At 36.0% G+C, this 19,607-nt stretch overlaps 1 protein-coding gene across 4 annotated transcripts in view; it reads right to left on the bottom strand.

Moving 5' to 3' along the window:
* The window catches only part of LOC137274441 (serine/threonine-protein kinase DCLK2-like), a 71,066-nt gene that overhangs the window by 9,539 nt on the left and 41,920 nt on the right, over window positions 1-19,607 (bottom strand). For 2 of the 4 annotated variants that reach the window (XM_067807621.1, XM_067807622.1), the window contains 5 exons: window positions 12,690-12,800; window positions 3,949-4,016; window positions 3,299-3,359; window positions 953-1,049; window positions 286-343 (listed from right to left, as the gene is read on the bottom strand). In XM_067807621.1, the coding sequence (XP_067663722.1) occupies window positions 286-343; window positions 953-1,049; window positions 3,299-3,359; window positions 3,949-4,016; window positions 12,690-12,800 (395 nt within the window). Of the gene's footprint in view, window positions 1-285; window positions 344-952; window positions 1,050-3,298; window positions 3,360-3,948; window positions 4,071-12,689; window positions 12,801-19,607 lie in introns of all 4 variants that reach the window. The other 2 variants (XM_067807619.1, XM_067807620.1) reach the window with 1 other exon arrangement.

Below are 19,607 nucleotides of genomic sequence, written 5' to 3'. Positions count from 1 at the left end.
CAGCAAAGTATTGTCAAGCAATTTTATTGTAGTGAGAAAGAAACATTGCTTATGATGGGCCAGTTATGAATGATAAATCTGTTTACTGATAATTATCTCCACCACAACTGGTTAATAACTGTTGTATCTAGTGACTGCTTTGTTGTGATTGGTTGCAGTTGGATGAGACATATTCTTAATAATTTTATTTCCCATAGTTATAAATCTCTAACTGCTTTTATATATGAGTGGACCTAATATCAATTGAGCTACATTGTACTACATATACACAACACAAAGCCCCACCTTTCCCTTACAACGGGCCTTGTCTATAATCTTCAGGGCAAACCTTCTGTTGTTGAATCTGCAGAGTAATATCGAGTCATTATTCATCTAAACATTATTAAATTATTAAAAGCTGCAAATTGATGATTAGTGGAGTGTTAAACAGCATGACTATACAGCTAATACACATATCTGTATGAGCTGTCTAGTACGATGGGATATCAAAACGTAGTGATTCTCTAGAATATAGTTAGGCTCACTACTTTTTGACATCCCCTCGTATCTTTCTGTCTGTTCAGAAACATGAATGGGTGAGGCAAGTGTAGCAATCCTCTCATCAAGATTCATGTTCTATCATTTCCTATGATTTTTATGGCTAGAAAACCGAAGGCATGGACATTTACTACTTGGGCAACAAGCCTACTCAGGGCACATCCAGATTCAAACCAACAACCATAGATTTCTAGCAGCCAATGAGCACCACAGCTAACCGTGATGACTTTGATGACCACCTGTGTCCTTGTGGGTAATATACCTTGTATCTGTTACTAAAAACACAACAGTTCAAACAGATTTTTCTACTGAAAGAAAACTGAAACCACTACTATTTCTAGATATTGACCTGCAGTATTTCTCAATATATCTGTGTGATAAAGAAAGTGGTAGGAATACTTAAATGTTTGTGTACCTGTCTAAACACTCCTTGACGACAGCAAAATTCCCCTCTCCGATAACCTTCCCTATGTCGTATCTCTCCAGTAGTGAGTTGGGAACATCAGGTGAATCTGGAATGAATAAAAACATGCACAAATTGCTATTACCATCTCTATTAATATTGTTTTACTTTTATACTACATGGCACATACAATTTGTTTCTGTTTCCATGTTGTTTAAAGCCACACTGCAATATTTCAGCTTATGACAACTGCCGGATAATGATTGAATCAGGGACTGATGAGCTAATGATTGAAATGCTGATAGTGTCCCTCTCCTCTGGGTAGGTGTAACAATACATTCAGGATGCCATATGATAAATATCACAATACTGCAAGTGCCATATGATTCGTATCCCATACAATACTAATATTACATAAGTTCATAATCTTTCCCAGAATCACAACTCTGAATTGTTTTTAAATCACAAACTGCACATATGGGATACTCCAAGTGAGAAACAAACATCATTCTGCTGTTTGTGGCCCAGCACGAAATACTTTAGAATCTGCATGAAGTGGTTCTTGAATATTAAATGTTCTTTTACATCAATACAACTTTAAATGTAATGTATTACATGTATAGAGCAGATATACCTTGATATATTGTATTGTGACCCTTGTACTGTGATAGAATACTGTATTGACATAATATTGCTAAAACAGTAAGACCAAGTGAGTTTAGTTTTATGCCACTTTTAGCAATATTCCAGCAATATCACGACAGGGACCCGAGAAATGGGCTTTACACACTGTACCCACATAGGGAATTGAACATGGGTCTTTGGCGAGATAAGCAAATGTTTTAACCACTTGGCTACCCCATCGCTCCCACTAGTAAGACATAGTACAATCTTTCAACATGTTTTGGTTTGAAACTGCCCGGAATCTAGCACTGACCATTCACTCTCCTGACAAAAGCTCTACCCACTAGACTAGGGAGGCAGGTCAGATTAAGAGTGATGGTCTTTGATCATGCTCAAAAGCCATTGCAGTCAACCAGTCTCAATATAATCATCACTCAAAATGTATATTGTTGACATGAGATAATTTCTAAGTATCTGACAGTGTCATCAGTTCCTTTCACCGCTATTTACCTCCTTTAGACAAACAGGGCAGAGCTATACTGCACACCACTATCTCTGCAACGGCACTCACAGTAAATTTGAGTAGGGATTTAATCAGAACAAGGCAGATATAATTCCTTCACAATCAATACGTAATGACACAAAGCCTCTTCTTTCAACATAAAACAGGATCTATACTTCACTTGGAGTCTATTAATATCTTGGAAGTGTTCTGAACAGCTTGGATACAGATCTCATCACCCTGGACAAAGGGATTACAACTTCAAGTGAGATCAATAAGTAATCAATAAGAATTGATGGGTGTACTGCTCTCAACATTTTTGCATGTCTGGAGAGATTAATAACGCTAATGTGATGGAATTGTCAGTCTTAACTCCTTTAGGGGCGGTGGAATGACCTAGTGGTTTAAGTGTATGCTCTTCACAACAAAGACCAGAGTTCAATTCCCCACATGGGTACAATGTGTGACACCCATTTCTGGTGTCCTGTGATATTACTGGACTATTGCTAAAAGCAGTGTAAAACTAAACTCACTCACTCACATTCTCTTAACTCCATTAGAAAGGAGTTAGTGAGTTGTGTTTTATGCCATTTTTAGCAATATTCAAGCAAAATCACAGTGGGGACACAAAAATTGTGCATCTCACATTGTACTCATATGGAGAATAGAACCCAGCCTTCAGTGTGATGAGCAAAAGTTTTAAGCACTAGTCTACCCACTGTCCCACTCATTACTAAGGAAAGAGATTTCAAGGAACTATAGCCCATGGTGGGTTTCAAGTTGTATAGATTTTGGAATTGATGACATGTTAAACTAAGACAATCACTGTACCAAAGGTAGTATGACTTTCGTACACATCATACAACTATTCTGTTTGGAAAATAGTCAGTTCTGACTCGCCAGTTAAGAACTTCAAGTACCAACCACAACCTCTTATTGAAATAGTAACAGTTGAATCATTTGTCAATGCTAACATTCATAGAATTAAACGTTACACGAGGAACACATTTGCATCTGTCATGAGTGATTTAATTCCTTGCGTCCAGTAGGCAGGGATTGAACCACCAGTCTTACCAACTCCAAGCATACACTCTATCTATTAGACTACCCTAGTGGTCATACCCAACATGATGATATTACTAGTTCATTTTACAAAATGGTGAGTTGGTCATGTCATGTAGCTGCCATATGTAAAGAGTGCTCACAGTCATTTCTCCCTGGCATGTGATTACCTCTGTCATGGCCATTGGTGCCATTGCTCATGCTGTTCCCATTGGTCATCCGGTGCTTTGGCTGCAACAGTGTTGGACAATGTGGAATATGCATCATTATTGCCCACTGATGCTGGGACTATTACCTGTAACACACTAACTTTCCACCTGTGTCAGGTTGCTGGAATTCTTGGTATGATACAATGACATTTGGGATTAGTTTTAGTCAGAATTCTTACATTTTTTAGACAGGAAAGATAGGATGAAATGTTTGAAATGATTGACTTTTTCAGTCTGACAGAGATAATGTAAATCAATAAAATATTTTCTTTTACAACAATAAGAGGATCATTCATACAAACAAAAGACACATGCTTAAATAATTAATAGATCATGCCTACATGGGGGATATTCCTATGCAGCATCTACCCAAACACCTTTGTAAAGAAATGTCTTATTGAAAACATCCATTATTGCATGCGTACATGACAAATACTGCAGTGTAACATACCTGAACACCTTTGTCATAACATGTGTCATTGAAAACATCCATTACTGCATGCCTACATGACAAATACTACAATGTCATATCTAAGTGAAGGCCTACGTTATAATATGTCTCACTGAAGAATCAAAAGTTTTACATCTGTCCATTTAGAAAGTGTACTCACCGTGGCAGCTGATCTGACTTTACGTGGTGACTTAGGCGATGAAGTTGCCGACCGTGGTGACGTCATACCTGGAAGATACATTGACGTAGATTGCTGCCATTGTAGTCCAAGGTCAGAGTTGACTGAAAGACGCACATGGTGATGGGGGTATGACTACAACAGGGGTTATAGTGGGGGGTGCACAGAACAATGTACAACAATGTACAATAGGGTACAACATTGTAGTACAACAGAGGTGCAGGTGCTTTATCACATGACCAGTCAACCTGGGGATTTATTGCCAAACACACTCCAAATTCATTTGCAATTCTGTTTTTAAAATTGTTTTCGATTCATTTTGTAAACCTGATTATAAAATTTGTAAAACAGTTCATCTTTGTGTTAATTCCCAGGTTGACAAGTCTTTGTTAATTCAGATGAAGTTATATATAAGAAACAGTGAGGATGTTAACATGTATAAGACATGAAGAATTGTTTGTGTGTCTATTCTGACCCTCCTGTATCATAAAATAAAAGGATAAATGTTGGAATTCCTTGATGGTATCACTTAAACTGGCAAGACTTAATTTTATTTTGATTAAGGAGCCACGATACACCTGTAAGATTTTTATTAATATTGGTTTCAAAGTATTTCACCAAAAAATCACTGCAGGTGGTCTAAATTAGTTGTGCAACAAATGAATGAAAAACAAACTCATTAGTAATGCCATCATGGGAGGAGTGATACCAAAATGATACCAAAAGAAAAGTATCTATGTGAAAAAAACATTTATAATTATTATTCACCATTTCTTAAAAACATTATAAATAGAATCTTGTATATTTAAATTTTACACAATTATGAAATAAAAATCAAGAAAATACCAAATCAAAACAAACTCTTCATATTTTTTCTAATTTCATTTCTTTTGTTCTGTTGGTAAATGTTTCAATCAAGGCAAATTTTACATAATTTAAATGATGTCTCATTTAAAACATCCATTATCGAATGCCTACATGACAAATACTGCCACGTAACATATGCCAGACCACCTTTGTTATACCATGTCTCATTGAAAACATCCATTATTGCATGCCCACATGGCAAATGCTACGATGTAATATCCAAGTGAAGGCCTAATAATAATCCTTCCTCACTCTGGTATAAAAGAGAACAAAACAGATTTCACAGAGAGTAAGTTTTTAATGGTTTTTGGCTGCTTTCAAATACTCCAGCAATATCACAACATCAGAAATAGTCTTCATACATTGCACCCAAAAAGTGAATCACATTGTGGATCACTGCCCCAGATTCCAAGTGAAAATATTACAATATGAGAAATAACTCTGAAGATTCAGATCAGGAGAGTAGAAAATATGGGAAACTGTAATTATTGGTTCCAAATATGCCATTAGTATTTCTGAACTGGTCATCATCTGTTATTACACCGAGAATAGGGAATTATGACTGTGAGGATTTGATTGGTCTATGGGGAGAGTTGATATATGATGTGACACACATATGAAGGTTATAGGTATGTATGATATACACATTCTGATCTAATACTAATTCATGCAACATTCTCAGGGCATGTTTTAGTGGCACCCTCAGTATGAGTGGGGGATGAGTTTTGTGTGAACTTTTTGTTCAACGTCATTCAGTTTGAAATGTAAGAGTAACATGAAGCTTTTGGCAGAACTCCAAAGCTTGAGGATAAAGGTGAAAGAGATGACAAAATTAAAATGTATAGGTGCACTTACTCCACACACCCCAAATTTACATTAGCATGTTAGTGATATTTTGGCAGAACTCCAAAGCTTGAGGATAAAGATGAAAGAGATGACAAAATTCAAATGTATAGGTGCTTTTACTCCATATTCACCTTCGCATGCTAGTGATATTTCAGTACATTATTAATTTAAGAGTGCATGCAAGGGCCATTTTCTTAAAATATTATGTTTTCTGCCATTAAATTCAGAAAGCATAACTGCTTGACTCATGGTATGTTAGTGCAAACTCTTCACAAGGTGATATATATATATATATATATCAGATAGGTAATCAATGTGAGTGAGTGTACAAGTTTAGTTTTAAGCCACACTCGGCAGTATTCCAGCTGTATGGCAGTGGTCTGTAAATAATCGAGTCTGGACCAGACTAACCAGTGATCAACAGCATATGCATCAATCTGCGCACTTGGGAACCAATGATGTGTGTCAACCAAGCTAGTGAGTCTGACCACCCGATCCCGTTAGTGGCCTCTTGTGACAAGCATGGGTTACTGAAGGCCATTTCTAACCCAGGCCTTCACAGGTCGTAATCAATGTGATATAAAATGAATGCATACATGTCATATAAGTGTTATACATCCTTGCAAACATACAACACAGATAAATATTTACACCTGTCTGAAAATATAACAGTAAAAATCATTAATTTCAATTAATCAAACAAAACATATCATTCCAACTAAATTCACTCATTCTATCAATCCATTGATCATTAAAAGTTGAAATTTATGGATGTCATCTTCTTTATTATGAGGAACATGATGTTTTATTTTCCTGATTGCTTCATTTAATTATTATGCAATAGAGTCCTTTAAATATACCGCATATGATTACCAACATTATCAAATTTTAAAGAATATGTGAAAACAATTGAACTTGTCTGGCTGAACAGAAAATATACAATCAGTAGTTAGATCAATCTTTACAGAAAAAAATCTGATTGAGTTAAGGGAATATTTAATCTATTTGCAGCTGATCGGATTTTATGCACATGGAAATAAGCAGGGAAAATGGATCAGTTACAAAAAAAACATAAACAGTACACCAACATCCACATCTATTTCATGTCTCTAATTATTGGAAAACAAAGGCATTTTGACTCCCCTATGGCTATAGCGGTTCCCATTGAGTTAATTTTCATTCATAGAAATTGTATACAACCAAGACAGTAAAGCAGATGAAGGTTTAGATGTGTTTTTTTGTCACAGCCAGTTTTCAGTCAGCAGTTAAGCTGTCTGAAACATCCATAATGGTTTATTCTTCACTGCATCCCTGCATCCCAGCTCTGGATTTGACAATGCAAATGTACCATTGACAAAAAGAGGTTGAAAAACAAAATGATTCAGTTCTTACTGTTGCATTAAGAGAAACAGCATTTAATTTAAAAATATAATTTCAAGCAGTTAAAGGCCCAGGCCTTGCTCTTATGGAACATGGTTATAACATCTCTTCATATTCTCCAAGATCACATGCTTAATTCCACAGGCCCTATACTAAAGGCTATAACAAAATTTATGCAATGCCATAAAATAGCAGGCAAGTGGATTCATTGCAATGTTTAAGAGCTACTAGCTAGGTGTAGCAGTTCTAAACAATGGACATAATTCAACTGCAGCCAGTAAGGATGTTTTCATCAATGATCTCTGTTAACATTTTCAGGAGTAGAATACCATATTAGTTGACATAGCACTGTCATTTGGTCCTTTCATTGATAAAGTGGTACTACAGACTCCAATTAATCTGCTTGGCAAATATTTGTAACACAATTGCAACAAAGTTAGGGAATACAGAGTATGGCATAATCAGTGAAATATGAGTGAGATGGGTTTCAACCGTTTAAACAGTAGCTCAGTTATTATGTGTCAGCTTGATGTGGTGCGAAAGCCAAAACCTAGTTACAGTTATAGATGTTCTCTTTCGTAAACCACACAAGCACTGGCATGTTCCTGATCTGCAGATACAGCTTTCTGAGAAAGGAGGGGTGCACACTAATGAGAAAAGGGATGAGGTGCACACTTCAATTTCACCCCAGTTTCTATGGTCATTAACAAAATTTCACGACAGAAGTGTAGTGCACACCATTGCACCCATCCTCTGGAGGAGAATCACAATCAGGGTATATCTGAGCTAGGTATGACGAAACTTTCCAACACAACAATGACAACAAATTTGCAGAAAACATAAATACCAAATCATCTCATAGTTCACATTGATTTAAACTATTGCAGCATAAGGTTTCACATGCAGAAAGTTGACATAACCGACACCATTATGATGATGTCCTTCAAGAACCAAACAGTTTCTCTGTCGAAACTAACCCTGTTCCAAAGAAGCTGAATCTTTCAAAAACATCCAAATAGCAAAGACATCATCACATCATTCGCAACAACAATAATATTCTTCAAATCATCTTCAAAACAAACCAAACAATTTATCAACTGAGGTTAAAGAAAAAAGAGTCCACATGCTACCTTGTTAAAATCAAAGCAATGAGGCATTTGCACGAACAACAGACTCGTAATTGCATCTGACAACCAAACTATTAACATGGGGTTGTTAAGCCTGGCAATCAGCTGAAAGGCCATATTAGCATTGTCAGACACGACTGTTCCTCAGTTCAATGTTTTGATTAATGAAGACTCTGATTCAGGGAATACTTTGCAAACAAATAAGAGTTGATAGATGACCTGGGTTTTACATGACACATAATTCCTGCATGTTTGACCCCACAATTTGTAAATATGCCCCAAATATTTTCAACAAAGCTGATGCAACATTACTTCAAAGATGTGGTCCTTGGATCCAAATAACTCCACTAATTGCAATAATGATAATAAATTAATTGTAGAATTATTTCGTTAACAAGATATTTTCCTGACTCACAAATTTAGAAAATGATTCCCCAACACATTTATCATGAGTCCCCATGACTTCCATTTTACAATGTCTATCTAACACCCTGTAGATCTTCATTTCCAATATGAAATGATAATACTCAGCATTAATATGAGGAATATGAAATGTTATTTTCATTTAAATGAACATTTTCAAAGCAGTTTGTAGGTTTATTTTCCGAAGTCATATTTAAGGAAATTAACCTTAAAGTTACCATTCAGTTAACACTGAAGATATTTTTTGTGTGGCTGAATATATAAAACAATAGAGCCATACACTGATCACACTATAAATATTACACTTCATTATCCTTCTGCTTTCTATGATTTAAACATTTGGCAAATTAAAGTATTTAGATGTTTTTATTGACTTTTTTCTTTTGTTCAAATATGACATCAATTAATTGGGGAAATACTGAACCCTAGTTGGAGAAAATAACACATAACCGGAGGACCGATTTGAAAGGTTCTAATATTTACTAATGCAGCCTCAGAAGTGCTTCATTCTGTGAGATTGTAATCAGCCATCAATTTCTCTGCCAAGGTTCAATTTCAAGAATAATTCCTTTAAATAAGTCATACGCTGTCTGAATCACCAATTAACAGTGTAGAAAATTTGAGCCAGGTGTTTTTAATTGACATGAAAAAATTCCAACATTTTCTTCAGTCACATAATTTTCCAAGAAAAGGCTATGAGTTCAATATGCCGTGTAAACAAGGTGATGATCTCATGACCCTTTTATTGAAAATCAGTAATTGTCGGAAATTAGTTCATGCGACACTCAGCCAATTTGTTATGTGAGTTTTAATGAGATGCTGCTCTCTAACTTCCTTTGTTGTGTGCCACCTCAAATGAAATGCCAACTGTTAAAAAATCACAAAATCCCTGCCGTAATGTCAGGAACTGATTCATCTTGCGATGAATAATAAATAGGTGATATCAGATCTGATCAAGCTCCCAGGTTTCATTTTGATTTCAGTCATGCACTGACCTTAAAGTTTGAATCTTATTTGAATCCAAATTAATACAGCATGAAACAAACAGATGTCAGAGGGAAATTATTCAGAGTTAATAAACCTACAAATACTAATTCCTGTCTTAACAGGTAAGAAAATCTTCCAATTCTCCTTTTTCACAGGAAACAGATTCTGAACAGCCTTTATTAAGTTACATTTGGAAAGATAGTGTGAGTGAATTTAGTTTAGCAATATTCCAGCAACTGGATGTATCCCGATGTAGTGACATTTGGAAGCTGGTATCATGAATAAGAACATTCTTTCCTGCACAACTTGTCTATTGCAATAGATGGAACATTTGGTATAGATGCTGTCCCTGTCTCTTGCTTGGAAACAGTGTTAGAACTACAACAGAATGTTGTAGCTATTGGCTATCCAGAAAAATTGTCTCTGGGAATCTGATCAAAATTATATGGTATATGAAGACGATCACCCTTGGAGACAGGTTAAACTGCATTTTCATGAATTATATACAAACCTATACATGATCACATGTGTGCAATACAACATTTACATATTTCTGGAATATGCAGACCTAAAGAGCCTAAAAAACCCCAAACAGAACAGAGGTTTGTACACAAACCACTATCCATATTCATCAGGACACTAACAAGCAATCAGAAATTTCAAATAGTTGGATAGCCCTTTTATGTCATAATTCATAGTGATTTGTTTCTACATTGTACATAGTCTGTTAAATATGGTTACCCACAAGATGAAAAATGCATCTTATAAAAGTAAAGTCTTTCAAAGACATTTGAAGGAAAAAGAATGCCAACCTAATCAAGGTTGTTTGATGGATGAGGTAACCCTACATTTTACATTTCATTTGATTTCTAAATGCTTTTTAAAGATTTACTAAAAAAGTTATTTAGCTAGTCAAATCAGTCTTGTTAGACGGATGAGGTAACCCAACATTTTCCCAACCCACACCAAAAACTTGTTTGATTGAAAATATGCTTTATGGAAATATTTTTTAATTCAAGAGATTGTTTTCAGGAGGTTATAGTGTATAACTTCATATCACAAATGAACCCTGCAACCTTTATTCAATGTTTTGATTTTGTCTCTTGATAAATTGACCACACATTTTAGATTGGCCTGGGATGATTGAAGAGCTAGAACCGCTATTATCATAAAAATGTGTGCAGTTTCAATTTCCCTAAATAACAGTGCAAGATGAAGAATATATGCCTGGATGTCAAATATAACATGATACTTGGTGTCCATGCTAACACATTGTGCAACACTTCATCGTGTTCCACTCTTCTAAAGAGATGTTTGTTTGCTGTTGAATAATTTTCCAATAGAGTAATATAAAAAACCAAACAATCAAGTGATTGACCATCGATCTTCATAGGTCGGGAATGATTACATGTTTCAACCAAATCAGCAATTATGGTAGTAATTCTTTATCTCAAATAATACTGAATCACATATGATATACGGAAATTACTGATGTTTTGTGAATGCAAATCAATGGCAGGGAGATAACTCTAAATCTGTGTGTTTCTTGTCATGTGCAAAATCTAGCGGTGGCTACGACCTCTGCTTCAAACAGTTCAAAATTAACATTGAGGTGTTTGGTAAGCTAAATAAGTTGTTCACTGGTCCCTCTATGTTCATGGGTTATTGTACCCTTGATGTTCCCCTCGCTAAACCTTGACGGGACATGAACCCATATTCCCCTCTTGACCAGTGAACAACTTATATAGCACTCAACATTTTCATACTATCTTCTTGTCAACAGGTTTTAGGCTGTGAAATGTTAGGGAAAGAAATATGACATTAAACATTGATTTTCCATTTACAAGGTAACTTAACCAAGAAGTGAAAATAGAGCCTATAAATGTGCAAGGGCTTAAAAAAAATAGGAATGGATAACAGCATCAACTATTTGTCAAATACTGGACTGATCAAACGATTCCTGTACTATTCCATAATGTAACGTTTTTTGTTGATGCTTGAAGGTAATATTCTCCTAATGATGTGATTATCACAGTGAGCCCACCAGCTACTTCAAACACTCAAAGATCCATTAGAGATCTCTAAAAGCACCCCTGTAATATTCTGATTTAAAGATATCAGTTCAACCCATCTTTCATCAATATTGATAAATCTTGATACTAATCATAATTATTGACATAGCAAAGTGCGAAGAAAGGAATTTCTCTCAGTGAACCAGAAACTAGGATTATGTCCCAGCTATTCCATACAGATGCAACCTTCTTAAGGCCTTATGGATGTTAAAGCAACCAATATCAAAGGCTCCGTAATGATCTGATATTTCATAACTCACGATTTTTATTCCCTAGATTACTGATTCCACCCTATAAAACTATCAAGCTTATGGCAGAAATCAAAATCAAACCTATAACAGGTTGTCTTGTTGTGATGGGTCAAATATTATAAAGTAATAAACAACATGTGAAACCTGGGGCTGAGAAGTGCTACACATTTTGTTAGTATTACAGCTGGTCTGCAGGATGATTTTTCTAATGATAAAAATGCATTTGATAATAATCTTTAAGTCATGACACAAATACTTTGTATCTTGATCTGGTATGGTTTATTATAAATATTATATATCTTAAATCTAACTTGTGATGACAACGTTTAATCAGAAATTACTCTGTTTTCAAACAAAAAATCACCTAGATTATTTGTTGGGTTAAAACAATCTTACCATCAGTGAAACAGTCCCATATTTTAATTTTCATTTTTGACATAATTCAAATTTTCAGGCTAGCAGATCTGTAAAATATAAAGTAAGGCCTTACATAATTTTGACCAAAGTATTATTTGAAATAAATTGTTGTCTTTTGCACAAACAAAAATAAGAAAAAATCGTTACCACCAAACAATGAGTCATCTATCGTGTCTTTCATTTGTGAAGAGGCACTTCAAGATTTGCATTGCCCTGGTGATGATTCTCCTTCATTGAAAACCGTTAACACCCTAGGGGATCACGTCACTTTGCATTACGCAAGTTTACAACTGCCTCTGATCATGACAACCATTTTAAAACAAAAAAATTAAAACATGATTCGGTTGACTCACCATTGTTGAGGCTTCTTGAGGAAGAGGATCGCCGTGGGAACTTGGGTGAGCGTAACGTGATTCTCTGGGGCTGGAAATTCATGGATTTGTAGGCGCCAACCATTTTAACCTCTGAAATTATACATTTAACATTATTTCAAAAACTGCATCTGGGTTTTGAATATGTGGATGTGCAACTCTAGTTCTTGAGGAGAGAAGATATCGATTGTTTGCCTCAAACATTTCAACTTCCAAAAATGTAAAACCTGTATTGTATCTTTAACGATTAAACAGCCTCGAGAAGAAAAAAGAAAATAAGTCCTCTAGAAAATCCATTTGAGTTGAACAACTTCTGAATCTGTGATGCTTGAGCAATTGTTAAAAGATTTGGAGAGAATTACATTATTCTTTATGGAAGTTGGATTTAGAATCAGAAATAAGAGGCTTATAACCAGCTTCTGTTTTCCAGGAATCATCTTTCAATGTCCAGTTAAGGTACAAGCTGAAAATCAAAAATTCGTCACGAAAAACCTTCAGGGTGTCCACTTCTCTCGGAATGTTAAAATGCCAACAATCATAGGCATTAATTGATATATTCCTTTAATGGTCTGTGTTAGGGTCTCATGTTCTTATTGTTCGTATGATACTGTTCACTGTTACATTATTTAGGAAGCGTCCAAATGTAACATGTTATATCTGGGATTACGCTTTCTGAGTAAGGTAAAGATTCTAGTAATTTGTCGGGTTGACTTCCATCTGGGATTCAAACCTAATTGCTAGCAAACATAGCTGCGGTGGCTGAGTGGGTTAATCAGCTGACTTTGTCCATTACATTAATTATCTTTAAGCCTTATTGTGTTGGCACACCTGACTGCAAAGTTTAGGCAAAGCTGACAGTCTCTCAATAGACTGATCAATAGAATTTTGTCTTGATCATCTCAAAATTATCTTTTTCAGATATAAACACAGAAAGCTATTGTCTGTGCCAAACACTTTTCAGTCTACTTGCCCAAAATAGGCTGTAAGCTTCTTTTGTTTGTGGAAGTCAAAGGAATGAAACTGACAAGAGTAACCTTTGAGTATATCCTCCATGTACACACATGCATGTACATGCACACACATGGTGATAGACATATTTCTTATCCAAATGATCCTGTTGTACATGAACCACAATTTCCTGTTCAGAGTTGTCTGCCTTTGAGGTGTAGGGATCCACAGACATGGCGCAAATGGCCAGGTTGTGTAAGATGCTGCATGTTTCTGTTCAGAGCTCTCTCCCTTAGTCATGCCAGGATCTGTCGTCTGTGGGTTGGAAGGTTTGGTCACTAGCATACCTGGGTTTTTTTCACAGTTGTAAACCTTAACTAGTGTCATTATATGCTTTCCTCCCACACTGAAGAGACATGAACTAAGCACTGTTCAAATTAGTGATTAACCAAGCTGTTTCAGTCACGCATATGACTGAAATTCAGACTTTGACACTGCAAAAATGCTGCTTTTATATTTTATAAAAAATATTATTAACTATCTGAAAAATATTCTCAAGCACTGAGATTAACAAAATCAATATCTCAAGGAAATGAAAATCATTTTTTTTTTGCGGTGAAAAAATTGTAATTTCCATATGGCAAAAAATCATTGCAGCAAATTTCAGAAATGAGACCTGAAACTTTCTTCATCAAGGAAGCCAGAACTTGGTAAAGATCTCAAGAGTGCTTGTGAAGATGCACTAGAATCATGCAAGAGAGGAGTTGGGATTATAATTCTGTTCTCTGCCCCTAGCTTAATCTGAAATCAAAAGGACTGGATTTCTAAATCAATATGCTACTGAGAAATCATGACAATTATAAACAGTGTTCAAACATTTGTGATGCAAAATGTAAACCCAAACCTGTAACTTTCATAAGTGTTTCATTTACTTAACTCACAGCTAAACTTCAGAGGATCTTGAGAGTGAAACATAAAAAATATTGCTACTGAGATTAGAAACAGTTACCCACTCTGCAGCCTTAATGCAGCTGTGCAGTTAATTCAAACACAGGAGTTCCGGAAAGGTTTCATTCAATTACAATGAATGGTGTTCTGATGAACTGATAAACACATTCAAGGGGCCCCACTGCCCCTAGTTTCAGTAACCTAAACCACCATTTTACAAACTGATTGTAATAGCCTCCATGTCTCCAAAGTGGGCTATCATAATCTGTGCTTTGGAGTCATATTCTTACAGATGAATCTCATCAAATATGGTGCAGAATTATCTAAAAATCTTATCTTATGGTCAATTGATCCATGAACACCATGAAAAGCAAACACAAAATAGACAGATGACATATTATGATCACATGATTTACCAAAGTTTCATATTGGCACAGTAGTTTAGGAGCTGTTCTTGTCAGCAAAAAAAATTCAGTGTAAATGAGTGATTGTGTGTGTTTTTTTCATCATTTTTAGCAATATTCCAGCAATATCAAGACAGGATACACCAGAAAAAGGCTTCACGCATTGTTGTTATGTGAATAATCAAATCCAGGTCTTCAGTGTGACAACCCCTAGCTGTGCCATATTTACAGGAACTGCCTGCAGTTTAAATCACTTTTGTTAAAAGGAACTGAAAAGTCTGACTGAATATTCTGTCTCAGAATAGGTCCCCAAGAAAACTCATGCTCAGAAGAAGAGGAGTTTAAATAGATCCCGCACTCAGGACTCTGGCACTTGGTTGACTGCAGTAATAAATTAGTGAGTTTAGTTTCATGCTGCATTTCGCCAGCAAACCACAAATGGGCTTCATACATTGTACCGTGGGGATTCGAACCCAGGTCTTTGGTGTAGCGAGGGAATGCCCTAACCACTAGGCTACTTCACCACCACTAATGCAGTAATGCATCCCCACAACATGGGATGTTGCCCATGACATCACTCACTGTTTTTTGTGTTTTCTGATCCAGGCTTGATTACTTACAGGTTACTTAAACCATACAGGAGTGGGGATATTTGTGGAGTTAAGCAACAAATGTATTCATTATGTCAAAATAATGAGGCATTGTCCATGGTATCACAATGTGTGATGAAAAGATACTATTTTAGGATTGTGCTAAAAAGATGTTTAGGAAACAGCTTTCAGATTGCACGCGCCGTCTAGACAAAGAATTATGATCCATATTTGATTACAGTTTGAACTGGGAGAAGTATTTTGAGCTATAATAAATAATAGGCAGTCTTATTAAGTCTTATTAACTGTGAAGTAAGTCTGTTCCCAAGTTAATCATTTTCCATGCTTGTTTGTTGTTAAACACCGCACTCAGCAATATTGAAGCTATATGGCAAGTCTGTAAATCATCGGACCAGATTACTCAGTGGTCAACAGCATGAGCATCGATCTATGCCACTGGGCTATGATGACATGTGTCAACCAAGTCAGTGACCTTTGACCACAGTTGTTCCTTATGACAAGCATGGTTGGTGTAGACCAATGCGGACCCATATCATGAGAGATGTCATTTTCCATGTGTTTCCCAGGTTTGTTAATGGTTTCACACAATACACTTAATAATAAATAAATATTGCTAAAATCAATACTTTCTGGGTGTGATCTTCTAACACCAGTTACTAATTTCAGTGGTGCCATTATGATTTTAACTATGCATTTGCACTTTAATACAAGGAACTTTCAAACCTATATTAATACAGACAAGTGGCAAGGTCTTCAAACAATAATTAGTCTAACTAAACAGAACATGGTGAAATGTCACCATTATTATTCTTACAATCCCCAGAATGGTTAGAATAGGCCATCCCATGTCCTGATTGAGCTTTGATGAATAAAATCTCAAATACATATTGACATGTGTGGAGCTTGATGAAATACTATTTTCCTGTACATTTTTTATTGGAATACTGTTTTCCTGAAGAGACCTTCTCTGTAATGGCATATTCTGACTGGGTACTTGGATCTCCTGCCAATTGAATCCCAGAATGTTGGCAAATTGGCAGTTGCAGAAGGAACAGATCAGTTATTGATTTTTAGAAAGGGCAATGGCTGAAAATGCTTATTTCTCAGTGTCGTCAGATCAGGATGTAGTTTCAAACCATTACCACTGCTGTTTGGACACAGAATGCTGTTGACAGAAAGCCTTGAGGAGGAATTAAGAAATGTAACGTCATAATTGTCTGCCATCCTCTTGGTATTCTGACAATTTTGCAATTTGCAGGATTTATATTTATAATTCCTCAAAGTAATGGGACACTCATTTTTTCTCAAGAGAGATGTAAAGTCCATTTCAGATTTCAATGGTTAATTTTTCAAAAATTCTCCTGGTGAAATGGGAAATGTAATGAGAGCACATCTTGAAAATAAACAAAATGACATCTCTTCAGTGGAATCTAAAGACTTCAACATATCTGACCAAGAAATCCAATTCTGTAAGTGAAAGTAACATTGTAAAACTCATGTCAATAAGAAAGAATGTATGCACAGAAATTCGGTCTTCAGTTTTGATTTTTGACTCCCTTGCCATTTGAAGGGAAGTTTTAATCTGCTACACATACTGAAATAAATGTTCCAGTAAAATGAATCAACTGCACAAAACATACACCAATCTTTTGAACTGAAGTAACAATTGCAAGCCAAATATGTAAGTTTCATCAAAATAAGCAGGGGTGCACACCCATGAGATTACTGTATTTGCTTACATACTGCCAATATAGGTTTTATATCCCACATAGCACACTAACTGAACTAATGACTAATCATTATTCCCCAAGGTGTTACTGCAGACAGGTTATTAAACTAAAACATCACCAACACTGACCATTGAGCTCTGAGACTAAAATAATGTTATGCTTTTGACAATATTCCATAAATTCCTTGGACACCAAGAAAATGGCCATTTTGGGAATCTAAACTTAGCCTGTCAATGTGATGAGCAAACACTGTCCCAAGGTAACCAAGATAAGGATTAAGATAGTTGGTTGGTTGGTTGTTTAATGCCACAATCAGCATTATTTCAGCCCTTTGGCAACAGCATGTAAATAACTAATCAAGACCAGACAATCCAGTGATCAGATTCATAAATATTGATCTGCATAATTGTGATATGATGATACGTGTCACCCAAGTCGGTAAGCCTGACCACCACATTGTGGTATTTGCCTTTTACAAGACACATGGGTTGCTAAAGACCAACTCTAACCCGGATCCACATGTGCCAGGATTGAGTACTGTGGTGGTCGAGTCATAAAAAGACCAACTCTAACCCGGATCCACATGTGTCAGGATTGAGTACTGTGGTGGTCGATTCATAAAAAGACCAACTCTAACCCGGATCCACATGTGTCAGGATTGAGTACTGTGGTGGTCGAGTCATAAAAAGACCAACTCTCCTGTTCGTGCCACAACTTCAACTGAGTGAAAAAAATGCCACTTCCAACATTTTCCCAGTTAAGTCATGAAGTATGTGGTAAATGTGCGATGAAAGTCTGATGTGAAGATAATTGGATTCTGGCACATCTAAGGGAGGCAACTCTGCACCAATTCTGCCATTGTGAATGTCTCAACATGAATGTGATAAGAACATAACATATCTCCACATCAGTCATTAAACATGCAACCCACTCTCCTTGTTTGACAGAAACAATGAATGTGATTGACTCTGGGGTCAAAAATAAAAAATACTATGATTAATGTTAACATTTCATTGCATCCATCGGATAACATTTGTTTTATTACCCATCTTGCTTGTGCCTTTCTTTGTTATTTTCTGTGTCCTTTTCAGCCTCTGAATACTAATCTGATGCCACTGAAGGTGACCTGTGGTGCCAACCTTGGCAAGCCACTTTGTTCAAATGCGCATCTGGTGCCTCACCAAGCAAAGGTTACCTGGTATGTGAGGAGGATGTAAAAACAATCTGGTGCTTGTAGACCAGATGGGCTGTATACTCCCCAGGGAGTTGAGACATAACTGTGTCCACTGACTGAGAACAATCGTATTTGAGATATTTGGGGTAGTACATGTAACAGATTAACTAAGAAATAATCACGTGATACTGCACTCAAAGAAGGAAAACAATCAGATCAGGTGTTCTGCTTAACAGATTAACTAAGGTAATACAAAAGAATAACATATATATCACTTTAGCCATTTTCATACTTTAAATGTCAAATTGTAAAGCAATATAAAGATTGTTCAAAGCATGTCAACCATGCTGGGTTACACCTGGTGAGTCAATATAACAATGTATTTAAAGTAAACTTATTTGTTTTCAATGAAAATTAATTAACATTTTTTCAAAAATATTTTGTTTCACTTTTCTTTGACACACTTCTTTAATTATTGATATGTTTTGGATTTACCATTTGCACCACTCAGTATTTTAGAATGTTTTTGTTTTAATGTCATCACACTTGATTAATGCTTAATTATCACATCACACAACATTCCACATCTGTGAAGTACTGGAACGTTACATACACTTGCTAATGTCTTAACGTGATAATACACTTCCATCAACTCAACACAGTTAATGCAATCCAATTAGGCAAGATATTGATGAATACAGAGATTATTCACAACGAGGAAGACAAGCTGTGGCCCTGACTTTATTACCTGCACAAAAACAAAGGGTTTTTAGAGACTGCATACAAATATGCTCATTATAGTCAGGCTGTATAGTGGAGATACTCTGGCGAGTAAAGGGTTGGATTACAGGGCAAGTCTGTGGAGGCCAGGCTGACAATATCTGGAGATGGGAAACTTGGTTTAAAGTTGCCTCCAAATTACTAAACATATATAGTGATGTGCATGCACATGTGTGTGTGAAGAGTTGCTTGAACTTGTCATGAATTATGCCGGCTTTGTAGCGCTTGCTCATGAGATATCATACTGCAATTTAACATGGGTAAAACATCAAACTGACAGTATACAGTCTTCAAGCCAACCTGTC

This window comes from Haliotis asinina, chromosome 2 (assembly GCF_037392515.1).
Source record: "Haliotis asinina isolate JCU_RB_2024 chromosome 2, JCU_Hal_asi_v2, whole genome shotgun sequence".
Classification (NCBI taxonomy): Eukaryota; Metazoa; Mollusca; class Gastropoda; order Lepetellida; family Haliotidae; genus Haliotis; species Haliotis asinina.
The sequence above is the reverse complement of the archived record's forward strand: the minus strand, read 5'-3'. Positions and strand labels throughout refer to the sequence as shown.